The 21,372-nt window shown below is 44.6% G+C and overlaps 1 protein-coding gene across 4 annotated transcripts in view; it reads left to right on the plus strand.

Annotated features, from left to right (window-relative positions):
• SEC31B (SEC31 homolog B, COPII coat complex component) overlaps window positions 1–21,372 on the plus strand; it is a 169,009-nt gene that overhangs the window by 95,644 nt on the left and 51,993 nt on the right. For all 4 annotated transcript variants that reach the window (XM_073585777.1, XM_073585778.1, XM_073585779.1 and 1 more), the window contains 7 exons: window positions 2,966–3,058; window positions 3,531–3,636; window positions 5,548–5,726; window positions 6,088–6,214; window positions 7,073–7,218; window positions 15,401–15,574; window positions 17,465–17,623. In XM_073585777.1, the coding sequence (XP_073441878.1) occupies window positions 2,966–3,058; window positions 3,531–3,636; window positions 5,548–5,726; window positions 6,088–6,214; window positions 7,073–7,218; window positions 15,401–15,574; window positions 17,465–17,623 (984 nt within the window). The remainder of the gene's footprint in view (window positions 1–2,965; window positions 3,059–3,530; window positions 3,637–5,547; window positions 5,727–6,087; window positions 6,215–7,072; window positions 7,219–15,400; window positions 15,575–17,464; window positions 17,624–21,372) is intronic.

The following is a 21,372-nucleotide window of genomic DNA, read 5'->3' on the forward strand; positions in this document are numbered from 1 at the left end:
TTGGTTGGGTCGGCTGATTTTAGTCCAAGGAGTATGGGAGTCTCTACCCTGTATGTTATGTCTTGCTCTGTGATAGCTATAGCATGTGTAACTATAGCGGTGTAATGGGATCAGTTTCTGTAGAGTTTCTGGCTGTCAGTAACCAGGTCAGGACAGTCAGCTATGTTCGTATCACTGTCAGATCCGAGAAGTGTGTGCCTGTGCAGCTGTTTTAAGAATAAGACCTCGCTCACACTTGAGTATAAATAATCGTTCCCATTCTCATCCAGGAGAGTGGGACAATTTTTATTTTTTTCCTCCCTTGTCATCCATATACAATCCATTTTTTTTTTTTTTACTCAGCAGCTGTTGATCTTTTACAGGACCATTTACAGCTTCCTTTCCTGCAGAATTGTAATGTAGCCATAAAAATTGGATGCTATTCTGATGATCCATAAAATATATATACCATATTTTTAGCTTTGTAAGACGCACTTTCCCCCCCCAAAAAAAAAAAAATTGGGGGGGGGGGGGTGAATGGGGGTGCGTCTAACAAAGCGTACATGCCTTACCGGGTCTAGGCCGCAGGATTGTCCTGGTGTCTCCAGGTGCCTGGCGGTGTCTCTGATGCCCAGCAGTGTCTCTGGCACTGCTTGGGGCTCTGCTGACATTTTGCAACAGGCCAGAGCCCCGGGGCACTTTCTCGGATCCCTCTGTGTGATTGACTCCGGCAATATGGCCGCCGCCAGGAGCGGCGCATGCGCTGATGGTGATCTCGGGACTAAGATCTCGAGAGATGATATCTCAGCACTGAAGTCTCATCTCTCGCGATCTTAGTCCCGAGATCACCATGTGCTCATGCGCCACCCCCGGCGGCGGCCATATTGCCAGAGTCCATCACACAGGGAACTGTGAAAGTGCCCCAGGGCTCTGGCCTGTTGCAAAATGTCGGCAGAGCCCCGGGCAGTGGCGGAGATATCCACAGCAGCGGCCAGCACCGCCAGGCACCCGGAGACACCCGGCAGCAGCACAAGACCCCCCAGCACTGACAGATTTTGGAGTGAAATGACCGCATAATGCATTTTCTTCTCATGTCAAATACAGCTGAGAAAAAATAAGCAGATCTGCAATGCGTCACTGAATAACATTGGTTCTAGTGCAATCCGAATTTTTTTAATCGAATTGCACGCTTCCGATTTTTATGCTAGTGTGCGCGAAAACTAAAGGACCGAATTAAACATTGCATATTAGGAATTAGGTGATACAAACATGAATTTTGAATAATTTTCACACTAGCACTATTTTAAAAGGAATATTTTCTAAGAAAATAATTCAGTGTCAATTTTCAAACCGGCCACTGTGACAATTGATGAACTTTTCTGTAGAGATCACTTTCCTGTAGTCATTTCATTATCCTCACAGGCAAAGATTAACCTTTAGATCAGGGGTGGGGAATCTTTTTTTTCTGCCAAGGGCCATTTGGATATTTATACCATCCTTCGGGGGCCGTACAAACTCCGCCCACAAATTACATCCTGACTCTGGCACTGGTGTCAGGACATAATCTTTCATTGCATGCCCTTCAGTGTTCATTAGTGAACACCGCGTGTGTATGCTAACAGAGCAAGAAGAAACTAATGAGTTTGTGGCAATCAAAATACAGCTCCCTGTCCAAGAATGCGGTCCCTGAGAATCTGCCCGGGTTCCTGATAAAAGGTCATCGAGGGCCGTAAATGGCCCTGGGGCCTGAGGTTCCCCATCCCTGCTTTAGATAGAAGTCACACCGAATCCACCATTTACAAGTAATGGTCACAGCTCGCTCTCTCCTCCTCTCTCACTGCACAAAGACCTCTGCACAGATCACAGAGCATGCCTAGAAAGCTGTGATCTGTGTGCCAGCTGTAAGGTTTATCTCTGAGGCTCAGTCAAGACAGCCGCAGCTTAATTGTGTATGTCAGATAAGGTAGAAAGCATCGGCAAAGTAAAAAAAAAAAAAAAGAAAAAATTAGAAAATATGTATCCCCATTTGTTTTAATTATTTATAGGTATTGTACCTATGTTGTGTGTGTGGTGTTTTTTTAAGGCAGTGAAAATTGTCGTATGGTGTAAGGGATTTAAATCTTCCTATACAGTAACTCCTATATTCTTCAACCTTGACAGCTTGAACCCAGTAGGATATACATATCCATGAGGAGACCACAAAGGACAAAAATAGGCCTGTCCATTCTTTATCCTGTACACCAGGCTAAGTTGCTTTCTAGCCACAGCATCTATGAATGAGAGAAGGAAACCCAATACTGCTGCTGTCCATCAGCACAGCACTTTCCTTGTAGGACCGTCCAATGTGGCTGAACGTAGATGCAGCTGAAATGTAGGCTTTAAACTTCATTGACTGCCTGCTGTATTGGTTGAGACATAATAATGGGGGCTTAAAGGGACGTACAGCACTTTCACGTTAATTATCCTTGGGAAAGATCATCAATAACAGATCGGCACCCAGCACCCCTATGATCAGCAATTATCACCGTCTGCCGTGGCCAGTATACGGGGAGCAACAGCACCGCTTCATACAAGGTGTAATGGCTGCTGCCATGTATTACAGATCATCGTCATTTGTAAAGAATAGGAGCTGATCCGCAGCATCCATCAGCGGCGGTTACTTCTTTACGTGTTAATTTAAAAAAAAAACAAAAAACAAATATCAAACAAAATAAACGTATTTTTGTAAAAATGTTTTAATAGAAAAAGCGGAATAAAAGGGGTTATCCTTGGCTCTTACATTGATGGATTAACCTTAGGCCAGGAGTGTAAACAGTCTTTGACAACCCCTTTTAAGCAGCAGGTCATTTTCTAATGACTTGTTAGCTGATTTCCGATATTGTCTCTCTGCTAATGAGCTATTTTCTGTATAACCTACTCTTATATGCTGTAGTATGATGCAGATGTGCCTGTTGTGCAGTGGCATAAGATGACTGCTTTATTTCAGATCTCCATTGCTTTGGGGGACGGTTGGCAGAACAAAAATACCCCATCAGATGGAGAGGATCTTGTGCAGAGTATCCAGTCTGTGTCTAGCCAGGTAAGACCTTTTTGCTGTAGCACACAGCAAAGACCTGTTCCGATAACTGTATGATGGCTCGTGCTATCTGTATTTTGCGTTCATAGTTACATTTTGTAAGACCATTCTTTTTGTGAACTAAGGGAATGTTCACACGTTTTTGCAGCATTTGCAGAAAATGAGAAACGTGCCATCCATTACTTCCCTTTTTTGCACGCATTTTTAGGGAATTTATTCGAATGATTAAAAAACGCTGTTGGAATTGACATGCTGCATTTTCACAAAAAATGCTGCAGGTCTCCAAACACATGCATGTGCATGAGATGTTAAAAATGTAATTGATTTTGCTGGTCCTTTAAAAACTGCATGATTTACCCACCAAGTATATTATGTAAAATATGCAGCAAAAATGCTGCAATTACACCACAAGTCAGCATACCCTTAGTTATTGAAAAAAAATAAATTTGTCATTATTTATATATTGTTGCTTTAGGCATCAAGTAGCTTTACTGGGCAAACTGTGTCCTCCTCCTCCTCCATGGAGTTTTTTAATCTACCTCCTCAGGAGACCACCAAGTTTGATATCCCTGTAACATCAGGTATGTACAAATGTTACCATTCTCCATTTTGTACCAGTGTTTTGTACCAGATTGATACTTATAGTCATTAAGGAGCTTGTCTAAAATGAGAAAAAAGGGTTTTCTTCTCTTTACCCAGAAATTGTATCACATGTGACAATGGCTTTATTTCTGGTATTTCAGGTTAGTCTGATTCATTTAAGTGGACTGAGGTAGTGTTTTGCTCTGTGAGGACAAAGGACTATATATATAGTCTGTATTTCCTATGGATGCATTGAGTACCAAAAAAATGAAAATCCCTATATATGGCAGTTATCAGCTATAAAGTAGGTAAATGTGTTTTTTTTAATGGGGCAGTCCTGTTAATTCACAGGTCTCTAGTTTATATGGCAAGATTTGGAAAATTAAAACGATGAAATCATGAAAAATAAGTTGCATTGCTGCCTGACAGTACATGGTATAGGTTATCTCCAGGTTACTGCAGTCACTCAGCATTCAGAAGGACAGGGGGTGGACAGCAGTGTGAGCATGTCTTACCTCAGCAGCCTTGTATCTCCAGTTTAAGATGAGATGGACAAGGTAGACTGTAGTGTGAGCAGCCTCTTCATACTTCAGAACTCCAGGTCTCTCCAGTATTAGATCAGATTTGGTGGACAACTGTGAGCAGCCTCTTCTTGCCTCAGCACCCCTGGCATCTTCAGTATTAGATCACATAGGGTGGACAGCAGTGTGCTCAGTCTCTTCTTACCTCAGCACCCCTGGTGTCTCCAGTATTTGATCATGTAGGGTGGACAGCAGTGTGCTTAGTCTCTTCTTACTTCAGCACCCCTGGTATCTCCTGTATTAGATCACATAGGGTGGACAGCAGTGTGCGCAGCCTCTTCTTACCTCAGCACCCTGGTGTCTCCTGTATTAGATCACATAGGGTGGAGAGCAGTGTGGGCAGTCTCTTCTTACTTCAGCACCCCCTGGTGTCTCCAGTATTGGATCACATAGGGAGTACAGCAGTGTGCGCAGCCTCTTCTTACCTCAGCCCCTCTGGTGTCTCCAATATTAGATCACATAGGGTGAACAGCAGTGTGCGCAGTTTCTTCTTGCCTCAGCACCCCTGGTGTCTCCAATATTAGATCACATAGGGCGGACAGCAGTGTGTGTAGCCTGTTCTTACCTCAGCACCCCGGTGTCTCCAGTATTAGACCACATAGGGTAGACAGCAGTGTGCGCAGTCTCGTCTTACCTCAGCACCCCTGGTGTCTCTATTATTAGATCACATAGGACGGACATCTGTGTGCTCGGCCTCTTCTTACTTCACACCCTTGGTATGTCAAGTATTGGATCACACAGACTGTGTGGACAGCAGTGTGAGTGACCGCTTCTTACTTACAACTCCTGGTATCTCCAGTATTAGATCAGATGGACAGGGTAGACAGCAGTGGAAGCAGCGTCTTCTTGGCTCAGTACTCTTGGTCTCTCCAGTATTAAATCAGATATGGTAGACAAGAGTGTAAATGGCCTCTTCTTACTTCAGTACTGCTGGCATCTTCAATATGAGATCACATAGACAGAATTTCATCACACCTATATTAATGTCAATAATGTACTTCTGACTCTAGCTTAATATTGTGAATAGCCTTGAAGATTTAATGACAAAGACTCATATACCAATACACGCAATCCATACAACCATATAAACCACACACAATTTTACCTGACGGAATGGCTGTTACATGTTTCAAAAAAGGACTGGAGCAGTGCCAGAAATTGGGGAAGATAGTGCTCATATTATACACATTTACACAGGTTTATCCAATACAAATGTTCATGGGAGTGCATGTGTAAAATGAATCCGTCAGCAGGTTTTTGCTATGGAATCTGAGAACCCAGAGAACAATTTGACTTGGCCAGCTGCATTATACTCTGTTACTTTTTCAGACACGGATGGCCTGATAAGTCACGCGCTGTTATTGGGAAACTTTGAGGCTGCTGTGGACTTGTGCTTGAAGGATGGTCGCTACGCTGATGCCATCATATTGGCCAATGCTGGCGGGGAGGATTTGCTGAGAGAGACCCAGCAATGGTACTTCGCTCGTCAGAAAAACAAGATCACTACAGTAAGTAGCCGATCTCGCCTTCTTATAGACGATAACATTCCTGTAGTGAATTAATGTTGGCTTCTGTTATCACATGCCACAAAGCCTGAAGGCCTCTATATCGAACAGATAGCAGCTGCTGTCAAAGTCCTAACTGGATGAGAAAAAAAAAAAATGCCATAAGCCTCCATGCAGACATAGATCTCGAATACTGATGGCATTTTATTTCTGCTTCCTAAATAATAAAGTGGGTGAGAAGCAATGTACCCTAATGGGAGAGTTGCTCTTCAGCTGCAGGAACGTTCCCCTAATAACTACACCACGTTACGCAGAATTATTAAGGAGAGGCTGACTTACACGATGCCGTCTTGTCTGTCTGCAGCTCCTCTCGTCTGTAGTCCAGCACAAGTGGAAGGATGTCGTTCTCAGCTGTAACCTGCAGAGCTGGAAAGAGGCATTAGCGTTACTGCTGACTTATTCCAAGCCAGAAGAATACGCCGAGCTTTGTGGTACGTGTCGGGAGTGCTGCAGTTATTCATTGCTGTGCCTGCATTACAACGAACTTCCAAAGATCTAAAACTGCCCAAATATTAATAAGTCATTTCTGTGAGGATGAGATCATATCCATTTCACATACTGACTGATATATTGTTTTTTTTTTTTTTCTATTTTGTTGTAGCATCTACATTAGTAAAGGTGACAAGAAGTGCATCCATAATGGTTGTCACTCCTGTACTGGCTTCTCCGGATGTACGTTCTAGGGTGGTAGTTATATCTGCGGTGTAAGGAAGAAGTCTTCGTTACTATACCTCTATCATTGAAAGCTTATAGGGGCTATTCTATGAGGAAATGTTTATATAGGTTGTTAGAGCAAAGAAAACATCACTGACTATTGCCGTCCCAAGCAGCTCCCACCGGCTGACACATGTGCATGATCCGCAAGCGTGCACATGTCCTGGATCGGGCAAATGCATAATACCTACAGATCGTGACTTCTGATGCAGAAGCGAGCGCCTCTGGATAGTGCCTGAAAACCCCTTTGATATTCCATTATTATGGCGCCCCCTGCTGTTCTTTTGATTGTTTTTCCTGACGTCATTTAATACATCATCCAATGTTGGCGAGTAGAAGCCTCTTCCACTTCTTATTGGCTAGTGTGCAGGAACCGCTCCCTACGTCTGATGCCAGTGGTTGGGCATGTGTGACCACCAGCACTGGACACATTAGTAGATGGGCTGCATGTGGAAAGATCAGATAAAATATCCCAAAGAATTTTATAACCATTATTCCAATTAAAAAACAAGCCACAATGGGCAAAGATGTGACTTTAGCTGAGTCCATGAATGATATCAATTCTTTGCTTGTAGATGTTCTTGGCAGCCGCTTGGAATCGGAAGGAGAAGGGAAGATGTCCTCGCAAGCTTGCTTGTGCTACATATCCTCGGGTAATGTGGACCGGCTGACGGAGTGCTGGGTCCGAAGCCATGAAACCTCAACACCCCTTGCACTGCAGGTAAGAGAACTGGCTTTTGGTGGTCAGCATTTACATTTGTTTATGTGAGGATACATTAATGGATTTATCTGGGGACGTGGTATAAAGGCATGGGCACATATGTCCAGCCAGTGTGATCGCCTGCCTATGGTGCGATATCCACACATTAGAGGGGTGTTCCCATCTACAAGATCCTATCCCAGTAGTTAGTAGTTGTAATATTATTATTAGAAAATACCTCCAATTAGAAATCTAGTGTAGTTCTCCTGATTCGCTATGTCGCTTACCTCAAGTAGGTCATTGCAGTAGTTTAGATATCCATGGTTACGACCCCTCATATTGTGACAGACAGCTCTTAGTGATACCAAAAAACGAAAAGTTAAACCGCACCCTATAAGCATCAAAGTCTTTCAGACACATTTGTAATGGCGCACGTCAAAACCAGGGAGTCCATCCTGGAGCAAGTTCCATAGCAATAGATAAAAAAGACAGCGCTTCAGACAGTGGTGAAAAAAAAGCCTTACATCAAGGACAGGTACCTACAGATAAAAAGGCGGCACCTCTCCTCCGCCCCCAGTTGGGTTCCTGTCCTTGACTGGTGACCCGTGGATCCTGCAGCAGCGGCGGCAGCAGCTTACCTGAGGAAAGGACCAGGGCCGTCCCGTTCGTGGTTCTGGCAGCGGGGAGGCCCCTGCAGCGGCGGGGTCGGTGCCTGAAGCTGCCACTGCTGTAGCCGAGGGGCTGTACAGGGTGAGCGGGCGGGGGAGGACCGAGACGCCGCTCCGTAAAGGAGAATGGGGGTGAGGGACACTGGCACATGCGGGGGCAGCGCAGCGGTACAGAGGTGTACCAAGATGGCGCTGCCCCGGAAATGAAACGGCGACTTCCGGGTCCCCGCGGTCGGCGCATGCGCAGTGCGCGCTCCCTGGTGCTCAACGGTGCAGGCTGGGAGAAGGAAGGTGACGTCATGGCGGGAGATTTAAAAGAAGAACGCAGGAGCTGCTCCTTGCTGGAGGCGTCCTGTAAACATGGAGGACAGCGACCAGCACGAGGAGCAGCCAGTGCAGCAGCATAAGCAGCAGCAGCACAGACAACACCACCATCGCCGGCAAAAAGAAAAGGACGGGCGCGAGAACCGGTCCAGTATCCGCTCCACGCAGCGGAGCAAGTCACCTTCCGTGGATCAGCCCGTGAGGGATCCGAATCCACCTCCCGAACCGGTACCTGCATCTGCGCACAACGGGGTAAGTGACCTACGTGAATGTCCCCCATTATAATAGTCTTCTTTCCCTTAGAGAAAGAAGAAAGAAAAACAAAGAACAGGGAATGCCCCACATGTAGCAGACCACTACCACCAGCTTGGGATAAAAAGCTCTGCGATTCCTGCATACAGGAAGTTCTTTGTGATGAAACCCCGGATTACGCCTCGGATCTAAGAGCGATAATCCGTTCGGAGTTTCAAAGTGCCCTTTCATCCCTAAAACACAAAGGAAGGGGAAGGAAAAGGGGCACAATAGTAGCCTCCCAGTCAGAGGCCTCGACGTCAGGGGAAGTTACATCACATACCTCAGGCACCGACGCGTCATCCTCAGATGAGGAAACAGAAGGGCGTCCTTGCTTTCCCCTGGATGAGGTAGACATGCTAGTAAAGGCGGTAAGGTCTACCATGGGGGTAGCAGATCCTCGGCCAGATAGATCAGTCCAGGATATAATGTTTGGGGGACTAGGCCAAAAGAGACCCAGAGTGTTTCCGCTGAACGAGAATGTACAGGGTCTGATAAAAAAAAGAATGGGAGAGACCAGATAGGATAGGAAGAACTCCACGGTTCCCTCTCTTAAAAAGAAAATACCCATTCGATGAGGAGGCGTCCACGTCTTGGGACAAAGCCCCGAAGTTAGACGTGGCGGTTGCCAAAGCCTCCAAAAAATTTGCACTCCCCTTTGAGAATATGGGTACTTTAAGGGACCCATTAGACAAAAAAGCTGATACTTTCCTCAAGGGCACTTGGGAATCAGCAGGAGGAAATCTTAGGCCAGCAATAGCGGCAACTTGTACCTCCAGAGCCCTCATGGTGTGGGTGGACCGATTAGAGAAGCGGCTAAGGGAAGGTACACCCAGGGAGAAGATCCTGGAATCCATTCCAGTGATAAGGCGGCCTTCTTAGCCGATTCATCGGCTGATTCAGTAAGGCTGTCATCTAAAGCGGCAGCCCTGTCAAACGCAGCCCGGAGAACACTGTGGCTTAAATGTTGGCCTGGGGACCTACAAACTACAGTCATGGCCAAAAGTTTTGAGAATGACACACATATTAATTTTTACAAAAGTCTACTGCTTCATTTTTTCTAATGGCAATTTGCATATACTCCAGAATGTTATAAAGAGTGATCAGCTTAACAGCAATTACTTGCAAAGTCAATATTTGCCTAGAAAATTAACTTTATCCCTCAAAACACATTTCAACATCATTGCAGCCCTGCCTTAAAAGGACCAGCTAACATCGTTTCAGTGATTGCTCCATTAACACAGGTGTGGGTGTTGATGAGGACAGGGCTCGAGATCAATCTGTCATGATTAAGTAAGAATGACACCATTGGACACTTTAAAAGGAGGCTGGTGCTTGGCATCATTGTTTCTCTTCTGTTAACCATGGTTATCTCTAAAGAAACACGTGCAGTCATCACTGCACTGCACAAAAATGGCCTAACAAGGAAGAGCATCGCAGCTAGAAAGATTGCACCTCAGTCAACAATCTATCGCATCATCAAGAACTTCAAGGAAAGAGGTTCCCTTGTTGCCAAAAAGGCTCCAGGGCGCCCAAGAAAGACCAGCAAGCGCCAGGACCGTCTCTTAAAAGTGTTTCTGCTGCGGGATCGGGCTACCAGCAGTGCAGAGCTTGCTCAGGAATGGCAGCAGGCTGGTGTGAGTGCATCTGCACGCACTGTGAGGCGGAGACTCTTGGAGCAAGGCCTGGTCTCAAGGAGGGCAGCAAAGAAGCCACTTCTCTCCAGGAAAAACATCATGGACAGACTGATATTCTGCAAGAGGTACAGGGAGTGGACTGCTGAGGACTGGGGTAAAGTCATTTTCTCTGATGAATCCCCATTTCGATTGTTTGGGACATCTGGAAAACGGCTTATTCGGAGAAGACCAGGTGAGCGCTACCACCAGTCTTGTCTCATGCCAACTGTCAAGCATCCTGAAACCATTCATGTGTGGGGTTGCTTCTTAGCCAAGGGAATGGGCTCTCTCTGTCTTGCCTAAAAACACAGCCATGAATAAAGAATGGTACCAGAATGTCCTCCAAGAGCAACTTCTCCCAACCGTCCAAGAGCAGTTTGGCGATCAACAATGCCTTTTTCAACATGATGGAGCACCTTGCCATAAAGCAAAGGTGATAACTAAATGGCTCAGGGAACAAAACATAGAGATTTTGGGACCATGGCCTGGAAACTCCCCAGATCTTAATCCCATTGAGAACTTGTGGTCAATCATCAAGAGACGGGTGGACAAACAAAAACCTTCAAATTCAGACAAAATAAAAGCATTGATTTTGCAAGAATGGACTGCTATCAGTCAGGATTTGATCCAGAAGTTGATTGAGAGCATGCCAGGGAGAATTGCTGAGGTCCTGAAGAAGAAGGGTCAACACTGCAAATATTGACTTGCTGCATTAACTCATTCTAACTGTTAATATAACCTTTTGCTACTCATAATATGATTGCAATTATATTTCTGTATGTGATAAAAACATCTGACAAACACACATAAAAACCAGATGCCAGCAGATCATGTGAAAATATAATATTTGTGTCATTCTCAAAACTTTTGGCCATGACTGTAAGATGAAATTATGTGCCATCCCTTGTGAAGGGAAATTCCTATTCGGAGAGACATTGGATGGTATCCTCCAAAAGGCGTGGGATGAAAAGAAGGGATTCCCAAATTTAGGCCCTACAGGCCCCACAGGCTTTAAAAGGTCCTTTCGGAACAAAAAATTTTTTCAAAGGAGACCCCCGAGAGAACAGAAATGGGACGACAGAAGGAGAGACAGGGGGTTCTTTGGTAACTCGTCCTGGGACAAAAAGCCCTCCAAGTGACTGTTTGCCCAGGGTGGGAGGGAGGCTAAGCTTTTTTTTCTCCCAGCCTGGAGGAAAATATCGAACAACCTGTGGTTACTAAATCTGATAGGATCAGGGTTAAGAATAGACTTTCTCTCCCACCTCAAAAATATATAGTGACCCCACTAAGATCATCAGCGTCAGAACAGGAAGCTCTCGAAAAAGAGGTCCTAAGCCTATTGAACAAAAGAGTCTTCCAGGAGGTTCCCCCACGGGAGAAAGGCAGAGGGTTTTATTCGCCCCTTTCTAGTAACCAAACCGGACGGTACCTTCCGGACAATTATAAATCTAAAGAGGCTAAACGATTATGTCAAAAACGAGAAATTCAAAATGGAGTCTATCAAGTCGACCATCAAAATTCTCTTTCCACATTGCTTTATGGTAGTATTAGATCTCAGCGACGCGTACTATCACGTCCCCATCCACAAAGACTCCTGAGAATACCTCAGACTGGTGGTCTCCATAGGAGGCAAAGTAAGGGAGTTCCAGTACAGGGCCTTGCCATTTGGTATTTCGATAGCCCCGCGAATCTTCACAAAATTGGTGGCAGAGATGATGGCTCACCTAAGAGAACAAGATGTTCTAATAGTTCCATATCTGGACGACTTTTTAATAGCGAGCAACTCGGCGCAAACATGCAGAGAACAGAGGGACAGAGTGATGGCCACTCTACAAAACCTCGGCTGGCTCCTGAACCTGAAAAAATCAAGACTGGAGCCCAGAAAAGTCCAGGAGTTCCTAGGCCTGACTCTGTACTCAAACACCCAGGAGTGTTACCTACCAGACCACAAAAAAGAGGGGATCGCTCAGATAGTAGCAAGAGCGACACAGAACCCTTCCATGACGCTAAGAAAAGCAATGTCACTGCTAGGGTCCCTCTCCGCCTGCCTGCCAGCGGTCCAGTGGGCACAGCTACATACAAGAGATCTCCAATGGGATGTTTTAGCCAACCAGTCGGCGTTAGGAGGTCACTTGGAAGGTTACGTTACACTAGACTCCAAAATTATTTGTTCCCTAGCTTGGTGGGGGAACAGAGACAACCTATCCAAAGGGATTCCCTGGGTGATAAATATCACACACATAATCACCATGGATGCCAGTCCTAAGGGATGGGGAGCACACATGAGCAACAGGGTGGCTCAGGGGGTATGGGGAGGTCAGGAACTAAAAGCCTCCTCGAACCAAAAGGAACTGTTGGCAGTAGGCTACGCCCTAACACACTTTCTACCGATATTAAGGGGCCACCATGTCCGCATATTTTCGGACAATCGAGTGACGGTGGCCTACATAAATCATCAGGGGGGAACCAGGTCCCGAACACTAATGAACACATCCTCCGAAATATTCACGCTAGCCGAGAAAAACCTACTATCCCTATCGGCACTACACATACAGGGAGCAGAGAACCAGACAGCAGACTTTCTAAGTCGCACCCAGCTACATCAAGGGGAGTGGGTTCTAAAACAGTCCATTTTTCGGAAGATCGTAAAAATGTGGGGGACCCCGGACATAGATTTGTTTGCCGACCACAAAAACAAAAAAGTGGAAGCATTTTGTTCCCTAGACCCCAGGGGGAATCCCCGGACCCTGGATGCGTTTATGGTTACGTGGACACAGGGCCTAATGTATGCCTTCCCGACGCCTATTCTCATCCCGGCAGTAATGAGGAAAGTCAGAGAAGACAGGGCACGAATGATATTGATAGCCCCGTTTTGGCCAAAGAGATCTTGGTTTTCCTGGCTGAGAATACTGTCAATAACCGACCCCTGGGTTCTACCAGATCTCTCCGACCTTCTGTCCCAAGGTCCCGTGTTACACCCTCGGGCAGTGAACCTCCATTTAACAGCATGGAATTTGAAAGGACACTGCTGAGGGGGAAGGGGTTCTCAGAAAACCTGGTTTCCACGCTACAAAAGAGTAGGAAACCGATCAGAACCAGGGCCTATGGTAGAACTTGGAGGAAATTTCTATTCAGCTCTGGGGTAAGGGATGGAGTACAAATTGACAAAATTCTCGAATTCTTGCAAAAAGGGTTAGAACAGGGGCTGGCGACTAATACGTTGAAGGTACAGGTAGCGGCTCTAGGCGCCCTTTATAACCAGGATGTGGCGGGCAACCCTTGGGTAGCACGGTTTATGAGGGCCGCAGCCAGATCTAGACCAATAACCACCCAGAAGATACCATCTAAACCTAGTGTTGTCTGCCCTAACAGGGCCCCCATTCGAGCCCATCCAGTCAGCACCCCTGAAAACCTTATCATTAAAGACTATACTCTTAGTGGCCCTAACATCCGCTCGCAGAGTGAGCGATATTCAAGCCTTGTCAGCAATACCCCCGTTCACTAAAATCCTGGACGATAGTCATATTAAAACCTGACCCAGCATACCTACCTAAGGTCTCAACACACTTCCATAGGTCACAAGAAGTACTCCTTCCTTCCTTCCTTCTGCCCAAACCCTAGGAATAGGGGAGAGGAAAAATTTCACACCCTAGATGTGAAGAGGTGACTAGTTCAGTACTTAGAGGCCACCAAGGGATGTAGGAAGGAAGGGTCTCTCTTTGTGTGTTTCCAGGGACCTCGGAAGGGGCTTAAGGCATCCAAGAGTACCTTAGCAAGGTGGATAAGGGATGCGATTGCCCTGGCTTACTCATCCAGTGGGAATACCATCCCGGAGGGTTTAAAAGCCCACTCTACAAGAGCAATGGCGACCTCATGGGCAGAAAGATTAGAGGTATCAATAGAGCATATCTGTAAGGCGGCCACATGGTCAACACCTTCTACCTTTTTCAGGCACTATCGCTTAGATCTAGCCTCTACGTCTCTCCTGACCTTTGGGAGAAGGGTCCTTCAGGCGGTGGTCCCTCCCTAAGCTACCAATCTCTGAAATTCTCTCCGTGGTGCTGTCATGGGTGAGAGAGAATAGCTTAGTTGCTCACCAATAACGGTGTTTCTCGGAACCCATGACAGCACCCGCTTATTCCCCCCCTTCACGTGTGCGGTGAGCACGAGTTAATATGTATAGAGTGGTTTGTTAGACACGGTGCTTCTCTATAATATGCGATATTATAATGTTATGTATATACTTTTGTTGTTAACTAACCTGAAGACCCTCTGATGCTCTGTAACCAACTGGGGGGCGGAGGAGAGGTGCCGCCTTTTTATCTGTAGGTTCCTGTCCTTGATGGATGGACCTCCTCTCTCCGTGGTGCTGTCATGGGTTCCGAGAAACACCGTTATCGGTGAGTAACTAAGCTATTTTTATCTATTGCTAGACAGCTCTTAGTGGTCGTAACCATGGACACCTAAGCTATTGGAATGCCCCATATGAGGTACGCAACATAGCGAAACTATACTACATTTTTAGTTGGAGATATTTGCTATTATTATTACACCTATTACATATTGAGATTTGGATCTTGGAGACTTGAATACCCCCTTAAGTTTTCACATTTTTTTACCTTCTGCACTTAATGAATGACAGCCGTATTGTACGTCATTCAAAAAATGACAGCTTTGACTACAAAGATAATTTGCAATAGATATTCACCCAAAGTGCTCATGTCCGCATTATACAGTGTGCCTCAATCGAGTCCATATGGAGAAGGTGCTGGGAGCAAGTTCAGCGTGCACACTCACCGCTGACTCGTTTCGGGGGGCACACCCTCTTCAGGGAAATTTCAGGCCTGAAATTTGATGTGTGGACATTTTGGGCAATTGAGAATTATAAGGGTTAATGAGAGACTCTTTTGGACAAACCTTGGTCCCAAAATTCATGTAACACATTTTTAATATTGACCACGTGCCTGTTTGCACAGCAGTGAAATTAAGCGTCTGCAGAAAATAATACTTCTTGGTATATAATGTGTGCAGCTGATTGACTCAAGTATTTTTAATAAAGGCCAATTTATCAATTTCAGGTTTCACACAAACCTACTGACCTTTAATAAAACAATAATGAATATAAAAAGAGCAATAAACTCTAAAGTCACTCTGGTTATTCTGCTGGTAAGGTGGTACAGCTACGAGAATTAAGATGTGGTGTTTTTGATTGCTTAATTGCCTGCCTGCGTATTCCTTTTCTAGGACCTAGTGGAGAAGGCCATGGTACTAAGGAAATCTATTGAGCTCCTCAGAGAGGCCGTACTGCCACCACAAGGGCCTGTGTTAGCAGAGAAGGTCGCACAATATGCCAGTCTCCTGGCATCTCAGGGGAACCTTACTGCTGCCATGAGCTACTTGCCCAGCGACATGGAGGAGGTATGTTAATGTCTTATATGGGCGAATTGGTGAATAGATCATTCATTTTTTCATCCTGTTACAATTGTTGTTCTACCAGGAGAACTTCTGTAGCCATTATATAGGGGGGTCCCCTGCCTGGAGAGCCCCATACAGGATATCACTTGTGTTGCTGGCCACGGCTTCTGTATACTAGAGAATGTTTTGTTATGTAACATCCCTGTAATCACTATATATGCATTGTATTTCCTGCACCATTGTAAGGCAATGAAAAAATACCTAGCAGGCATTACTTAGAGAGAACCTGTCAGTCTATTCCTGCTGCCGAAACCACAGGCAGCATGGAACAGAGCCTAGCTGTGCTATTGCAGCCAGGTAGGTTTCTTCTCTCTAGCGTATAAGAGAAAAAATAGTTTGAAGAATCAGATTGAGACATTAAGGAGAGACGAGACATGTCCAGCACTGCTCTGGCCGGCTTTTCCCCGCTCTGCTCTAGTTGATTGCCAGGTCTCTCCCTATGTACACACGTAAAAAAATAAAATAGAGAAGAGAAAAGCCGGGGTTTGTCCGCGCTAGACCACAAGGAACCAACCGAAGATGCAAGCAAACCTTTATTCACATTCAAGCCAACGCGTTTCATGGCCTCCTGGCCACTTCGTTAGGGCAGCAATGTGATCTAGCGCGGACAAACCCCGGCTTTTCTCTTCTCTATTGTTTTGTCTGCATCCCGGGATCTGCAGCGGCCAAAACTTCCTTAGGTGGTTGTGACCCTTGACAACCACATCAGGTGAGTGGATTACCTTTGTTAAACACGCTGGTGTCCCTCATTTACCGCCTTAGTGCGCTCCCCCTCTTTTTATTTTTTTCGTATGTAGACACGTGGGACATCTGTCATCGGAGATTTCAGCAACAGCAGGGAGAAGGGTTGCTGAGGAGCTGTCATTTTGGCCAAAATTTTTGTAAAGATTTTTTTACATTCATACTTGGGTCTAAGATCCATTTAATGATGTATTCAGTTTGTATTGTGCGATCTCATGACAGATCTCATTTAATAACTCACCGACCTACAGTGTCCAGTTAACCTTACTATGGCTGCAGCATATTGCGTCTTTCCCTAGTTTGGTAGCATTGAACTGTTCGAACGGCAAAACTGTAGCACTTAGACTTGTTTGTCTCCACATTTACTAAGGTAAGTAGTGTAATATGTCTTCTGATGCTGTACGCTGTGATTTTATTTTGATCCAAGGTAAGTAGAAGCATCATAGGGCCCCACAGTAATATTGGGGGGTAATATTATGACTCCCCTCAACGTGTGATACAGTGAAGCAATATTTGCTCAATTGAAGTCTTCTGTTTCTGATGGGTTTGGGCACATACTAATCTTCTTTTCTGTAATAGCTGCACTTTAGTGTAAAGCAATGATGACACTGTGTTCGCCTTATACATTGTGAAATACATATAGTTTGTGTGTGTGTATGTGTGTGTGTGTGTATATATATATATATATATATATATATATATATATATATATATATATACATACATCTCTCCACCATATTTCTCAATGTGCCTTTATAGACGTATACTGGCCAGGTACATGCCAAAATGTGTCACAGGTATTTTAATTGTACTTCAATGCATTGTCAATTACATACTGGAGTACCATTCCCTGCACAATAAGTGGATAGCACGTTACCCCACCACCACCATCCTCCCTTCGTTCTACTTAATGCTGGAGGTCCAAGCCCCTTAATCCCAGGGATATGCCATTACTCATGATGGTGGGAAGACCCCATGCTTGTGATAATTCCTTATTCCCAAGGTGGCTCAAAGGAATTGGGTAGTCAGTCACATTCTTTACAATTGCTGCTGTTGGGGTTCTTACATTTTACAATCCATTTATCGTTTCAGAGTTCGGTGCGTGAACTACGAGATCGTCTATTGAATGCTCAGGGACAGGCTGTAAATGGGCAGCGATACCCTTCAAAGACCTCCAGTAGCTATCCATCAGCTACAATCAAACCAAGCAGAGCATCGGAAGGCTTCCCCTATAAAGAAGGAAGCAAACAGGTTTGTGTCGAATCCCATCTGAATCCTTACACCATAGATATTCATTTTGATTTTTTTTTTTCAAAGCCGCAAGTGAAATAGGGCATAAAAAAATATACAGGGTGGTCCAAAAGTAGGTGGACAGTATGTGTAATAGGGTTATGAAGGGGGAAATTTATCAAACATGGTGTAAAGTGAAACTGACTCAATTGCCCTTAGCAACCAATCAGGTTCCACTTTTCATTCTTTACAGACTCTTTGGAAAATAAAAGGTGGAATCTGATTGGTTGCTAAGGGCAACTGAGTCAGTTTCACAGATCCAGTTTTCACAGATAAATCTCCCCCAAGTCTGTTTTCTTTTCAGATAATTCAGATAACCCATAATGGCAAATCATTTAAATACAGATCAAAGAAAATGGATTTTAAAAGAGTATTGGAAATCTCAAAATGCTGAAACAGGTAGAGCAAATTGGGTTGAAAAATGTGATACTCAAGCCCCAAAGAGACCATTTACCACATTCGTGACAAATTCGATGCCACTGGCTCAATCCTTAATGGCCCAAAAACTGGTCGACTCAAAACAGCCTTGGTGCTGAAACATTTGTTCAGAGTCCAAAAAAGTCCACCAGAAGAGTCTCTTTAGAATTGGGAATTTCACGAGCTTCCATCATGCGAATCCTGAAATCTATTGGGTGGAAAGCTTATCGTCCACGTCTAATTCATGGTTTATTGGAGGATGATCCAGACAGGCGGCTGCAATGTAGTGAGATTATGCTTGAAGAAAATCCAGTAATTTTAGATAACTTTATGTGGAGTGATGAAGCTTCTTTTAAATGGCCATATTAACAGACATAATTGTATTCACTGGTATAATGAGAACATGCATTTAACATTAGAGCAACAACTAAATGAGCCTGGTGTCAATGTTCAGGCTGGTATTTCAAATTTTGGTGTTTTTGGACCATTTTTTAATGGAACAGTCACAGGAGATAAGTATCTCGAAATTCTAATGAATCAAGTTGTTCCCCAGTTACAGCAACAGCCTAATTTAAATGACCTTTATTTCCACCAAGATGGGGCCCCTCCACATTATTCAAGAGTAGTCCGCGAGGATCTTGATGAAACATTTCCTAATAAATGGACTGGCCGAAGAGGCCCACTTGATTGGCCGGCACGTTCACCAGACTTGACCCCAATGGATTTTTTCTTTTGAGGAGTACTCATGGACAAAGTTCATAGTCGAAAACCAAAAAGTGTCAGTGATTTAAAAAATTACATAAGAGATGCATTTCAAGACATTAATACCCAAAGAGACTTGTGCAAAAATGTTTGTCGAAACGTAAGAGGCCGACTTCAAAACTGTGCAAATTGTGATGGAAAACAGTTTTAGCGCCTGCGTTGATAAAATTTAAGGGCTTTTGTATTATTGTTCAGAATAAAATTTAATTGTCAATGTTATGCTTGTGTTAGAAAATATAATTTTATATATAAATCAAAATAAATGTTACTTTCTGTCCACCTACTTTTGGATCACCCTGTATAAAAGAAAGAATTGTGCTACAGTGATTCCTGCAGCAGGTGGCGGTAGAGGCCACGTCATGCTGCTTATACCTTATTGTTCTTACTGATAGTTTCATGTTTATTATAAACTAGATTATGGCCCGATGCTATCGCATCGGGAGGATGCGATAGCATCACACCTCTTGCCATGTTAACCCTCAACACACACACTCCTCAACACACTCCTCTCACCTTTCACCATCTCCACTCACTCTTTCACTCCACATACGACCCCTTCTTTCACTCCGTCTCTCATACTCACGCCGTCATCGCCGCTGCTCCACGATCCCCGACATCATCTTCCGCCGGCGCCATCCTGGATCCAGACGTTGTCCACGCCGGCGACATGTTCTTGCGGTGACGCCATCTTGAGTATCGTGAAATCCCGCGATAGTCAAGATGGTGTCGCCGGAAGAACATGTCGCCGGCGTGGACGACGTCGGGATCCAAAATGGCGTCGGCGAAATCTCGCGAGTTTTCGCCGACGCCATTTTGGATCCCGACGACGTCCTCGCCGGCGACATGTTCTTGCGGCGACGCCATCTTGACTATCGCGGGATTTCGCCGATCCAAAATGGCATCGCCGCAAGAATATGTCGCCGGCGTGGACGATGTCGGGATCCAAAATGGAGTCGGCGAAATCTCGCGAGTTTTCGCCGACGCCATTTTGGATCCCGACGTCGTCCTCGCCGGCGACATGTTCTTGCGACGACGCCATCTTGACTATCGCGGGATTTCGCCGATCCAAAATGGCGTCGCCGCAAGAACATGTCGCCGGCGTGGAGGACGTCTGGATCCAGGATGGCGCCGGCGGAAGAAGATGTCGGGGATCGTGGATCAGCGGCGATGACGGCGTGAGTATGAGACACGGAGTGAGAGAAAGGGTCGTATGTGGAGTGAAAGAGTGAGTGGACGTGAGTGGAGATGGTGAAAGGTGAGTGGAGTGTGTGTGTTGAGGGTTAACATGGAAAGAGGTGTGCGGTGACGTCACCGGTTACAACTGGACGGAAGTTGTTACAACCGGAAGTTGCTTAGGGCATTTATTATTATAGATTTCCATCTGATGGTCTTGAAAATCTCACCTACCATTCTGAGAAAGGGGCAGCTCAGAAATGAAACTCAAGTCCGTTTTATTTGATATTATGATATTACAGGCGATCATTGTTATTTTTTGTTTTTGCCTACAAGTATAAATGTGTATAGATTCAGCAACTAAAGCTTAGTCATTATAGAATATAAGACTTTAGACAAATAAAAAAACAGTAGATATTAAATACACACTGTGTGAATATGTATAAACATAATGTACAGAACTGTACAAAAGTATTATGCAGGTTTGGAAAAAATGCCTCAAAGTAAGAATACTTTCCAAAATAGAAGCGTCAATAGTTAATTCTTATCAAATATCTAAATTCAAAGTGAATGAACAGAAGATAAATCAATATTTCCCGTGACCTTCCTTTGCCTTCAAAACAGTAACAATTCTTCTAGGTAAACTTGTCACTTGCAGTTTTTGGAGAAACTTGGTAGGGAGAATGTTCCCAAACATCTGGGAGAACTAACCACAGATCTTCTGTGGATGTCGCTTGTGTAAATCCCTTCAGCTCTTCGTGTAATCCCAGACTGACTCAATGATGGCGAGATCCGAATTGATCCTGTTTTGAAGGCAAATGGTAACGCCAAATGTTGATATTAGATTTCTCTTTTGTTCATTAATTTTGCATTTTGCTAATTGACACGTCTACATTATTTAAAATAATTTTTGCTTTGCCGCATTTTTTCCTCACCTGTCTACAACTTTTGCACTGTGTTTGTATGTAAAATTACAATATTATTTAATCCTCATTGTACATTGGGTTTAGTTAGCATCATTTCGGAAACTTTCTGCAGCTTGCAATAAACCAACCAAACAAGAAAAATTTTATATACCAACACTCAATATAACAAGTCTGTTCTCCAAATTCAACAGAGAAATGCCGCTTTTAATGATTACTGCAGTCTCGGGACAATTCAACCCCACCTGAATAGAATCACATTTACAGATCATGTATTCTCTCAAGCACACTTGAACTATCTAATGAAGCCCTTTTATTAGTAGCATCAAATGAGCTTGAGATAAAACACATCGCACCCCTCGCCAGTCCAGGTATTGGACTGTGATGTTTTGATTGCATGTTAGAAATGCAGCTAAAAGCCCCCATACACATCAG

The sequence above is a fragment of the Dendrobates tinctorius genome, unplaced genomic scaffold, assembly GCF_039654945.1.
Source record: "Dendrobates tinctorius isolate UK_male_01 unplaced genomic scaffold, ASM3965494v1 ptg000089l, whole genome shotgun sequence".
Lineage (NCBI taxonomy): Eukaryota > Metazoa > Chordata > Amphibia > Anura > Dendrobatidae > Dendrobates > Dendrobates tinctorius.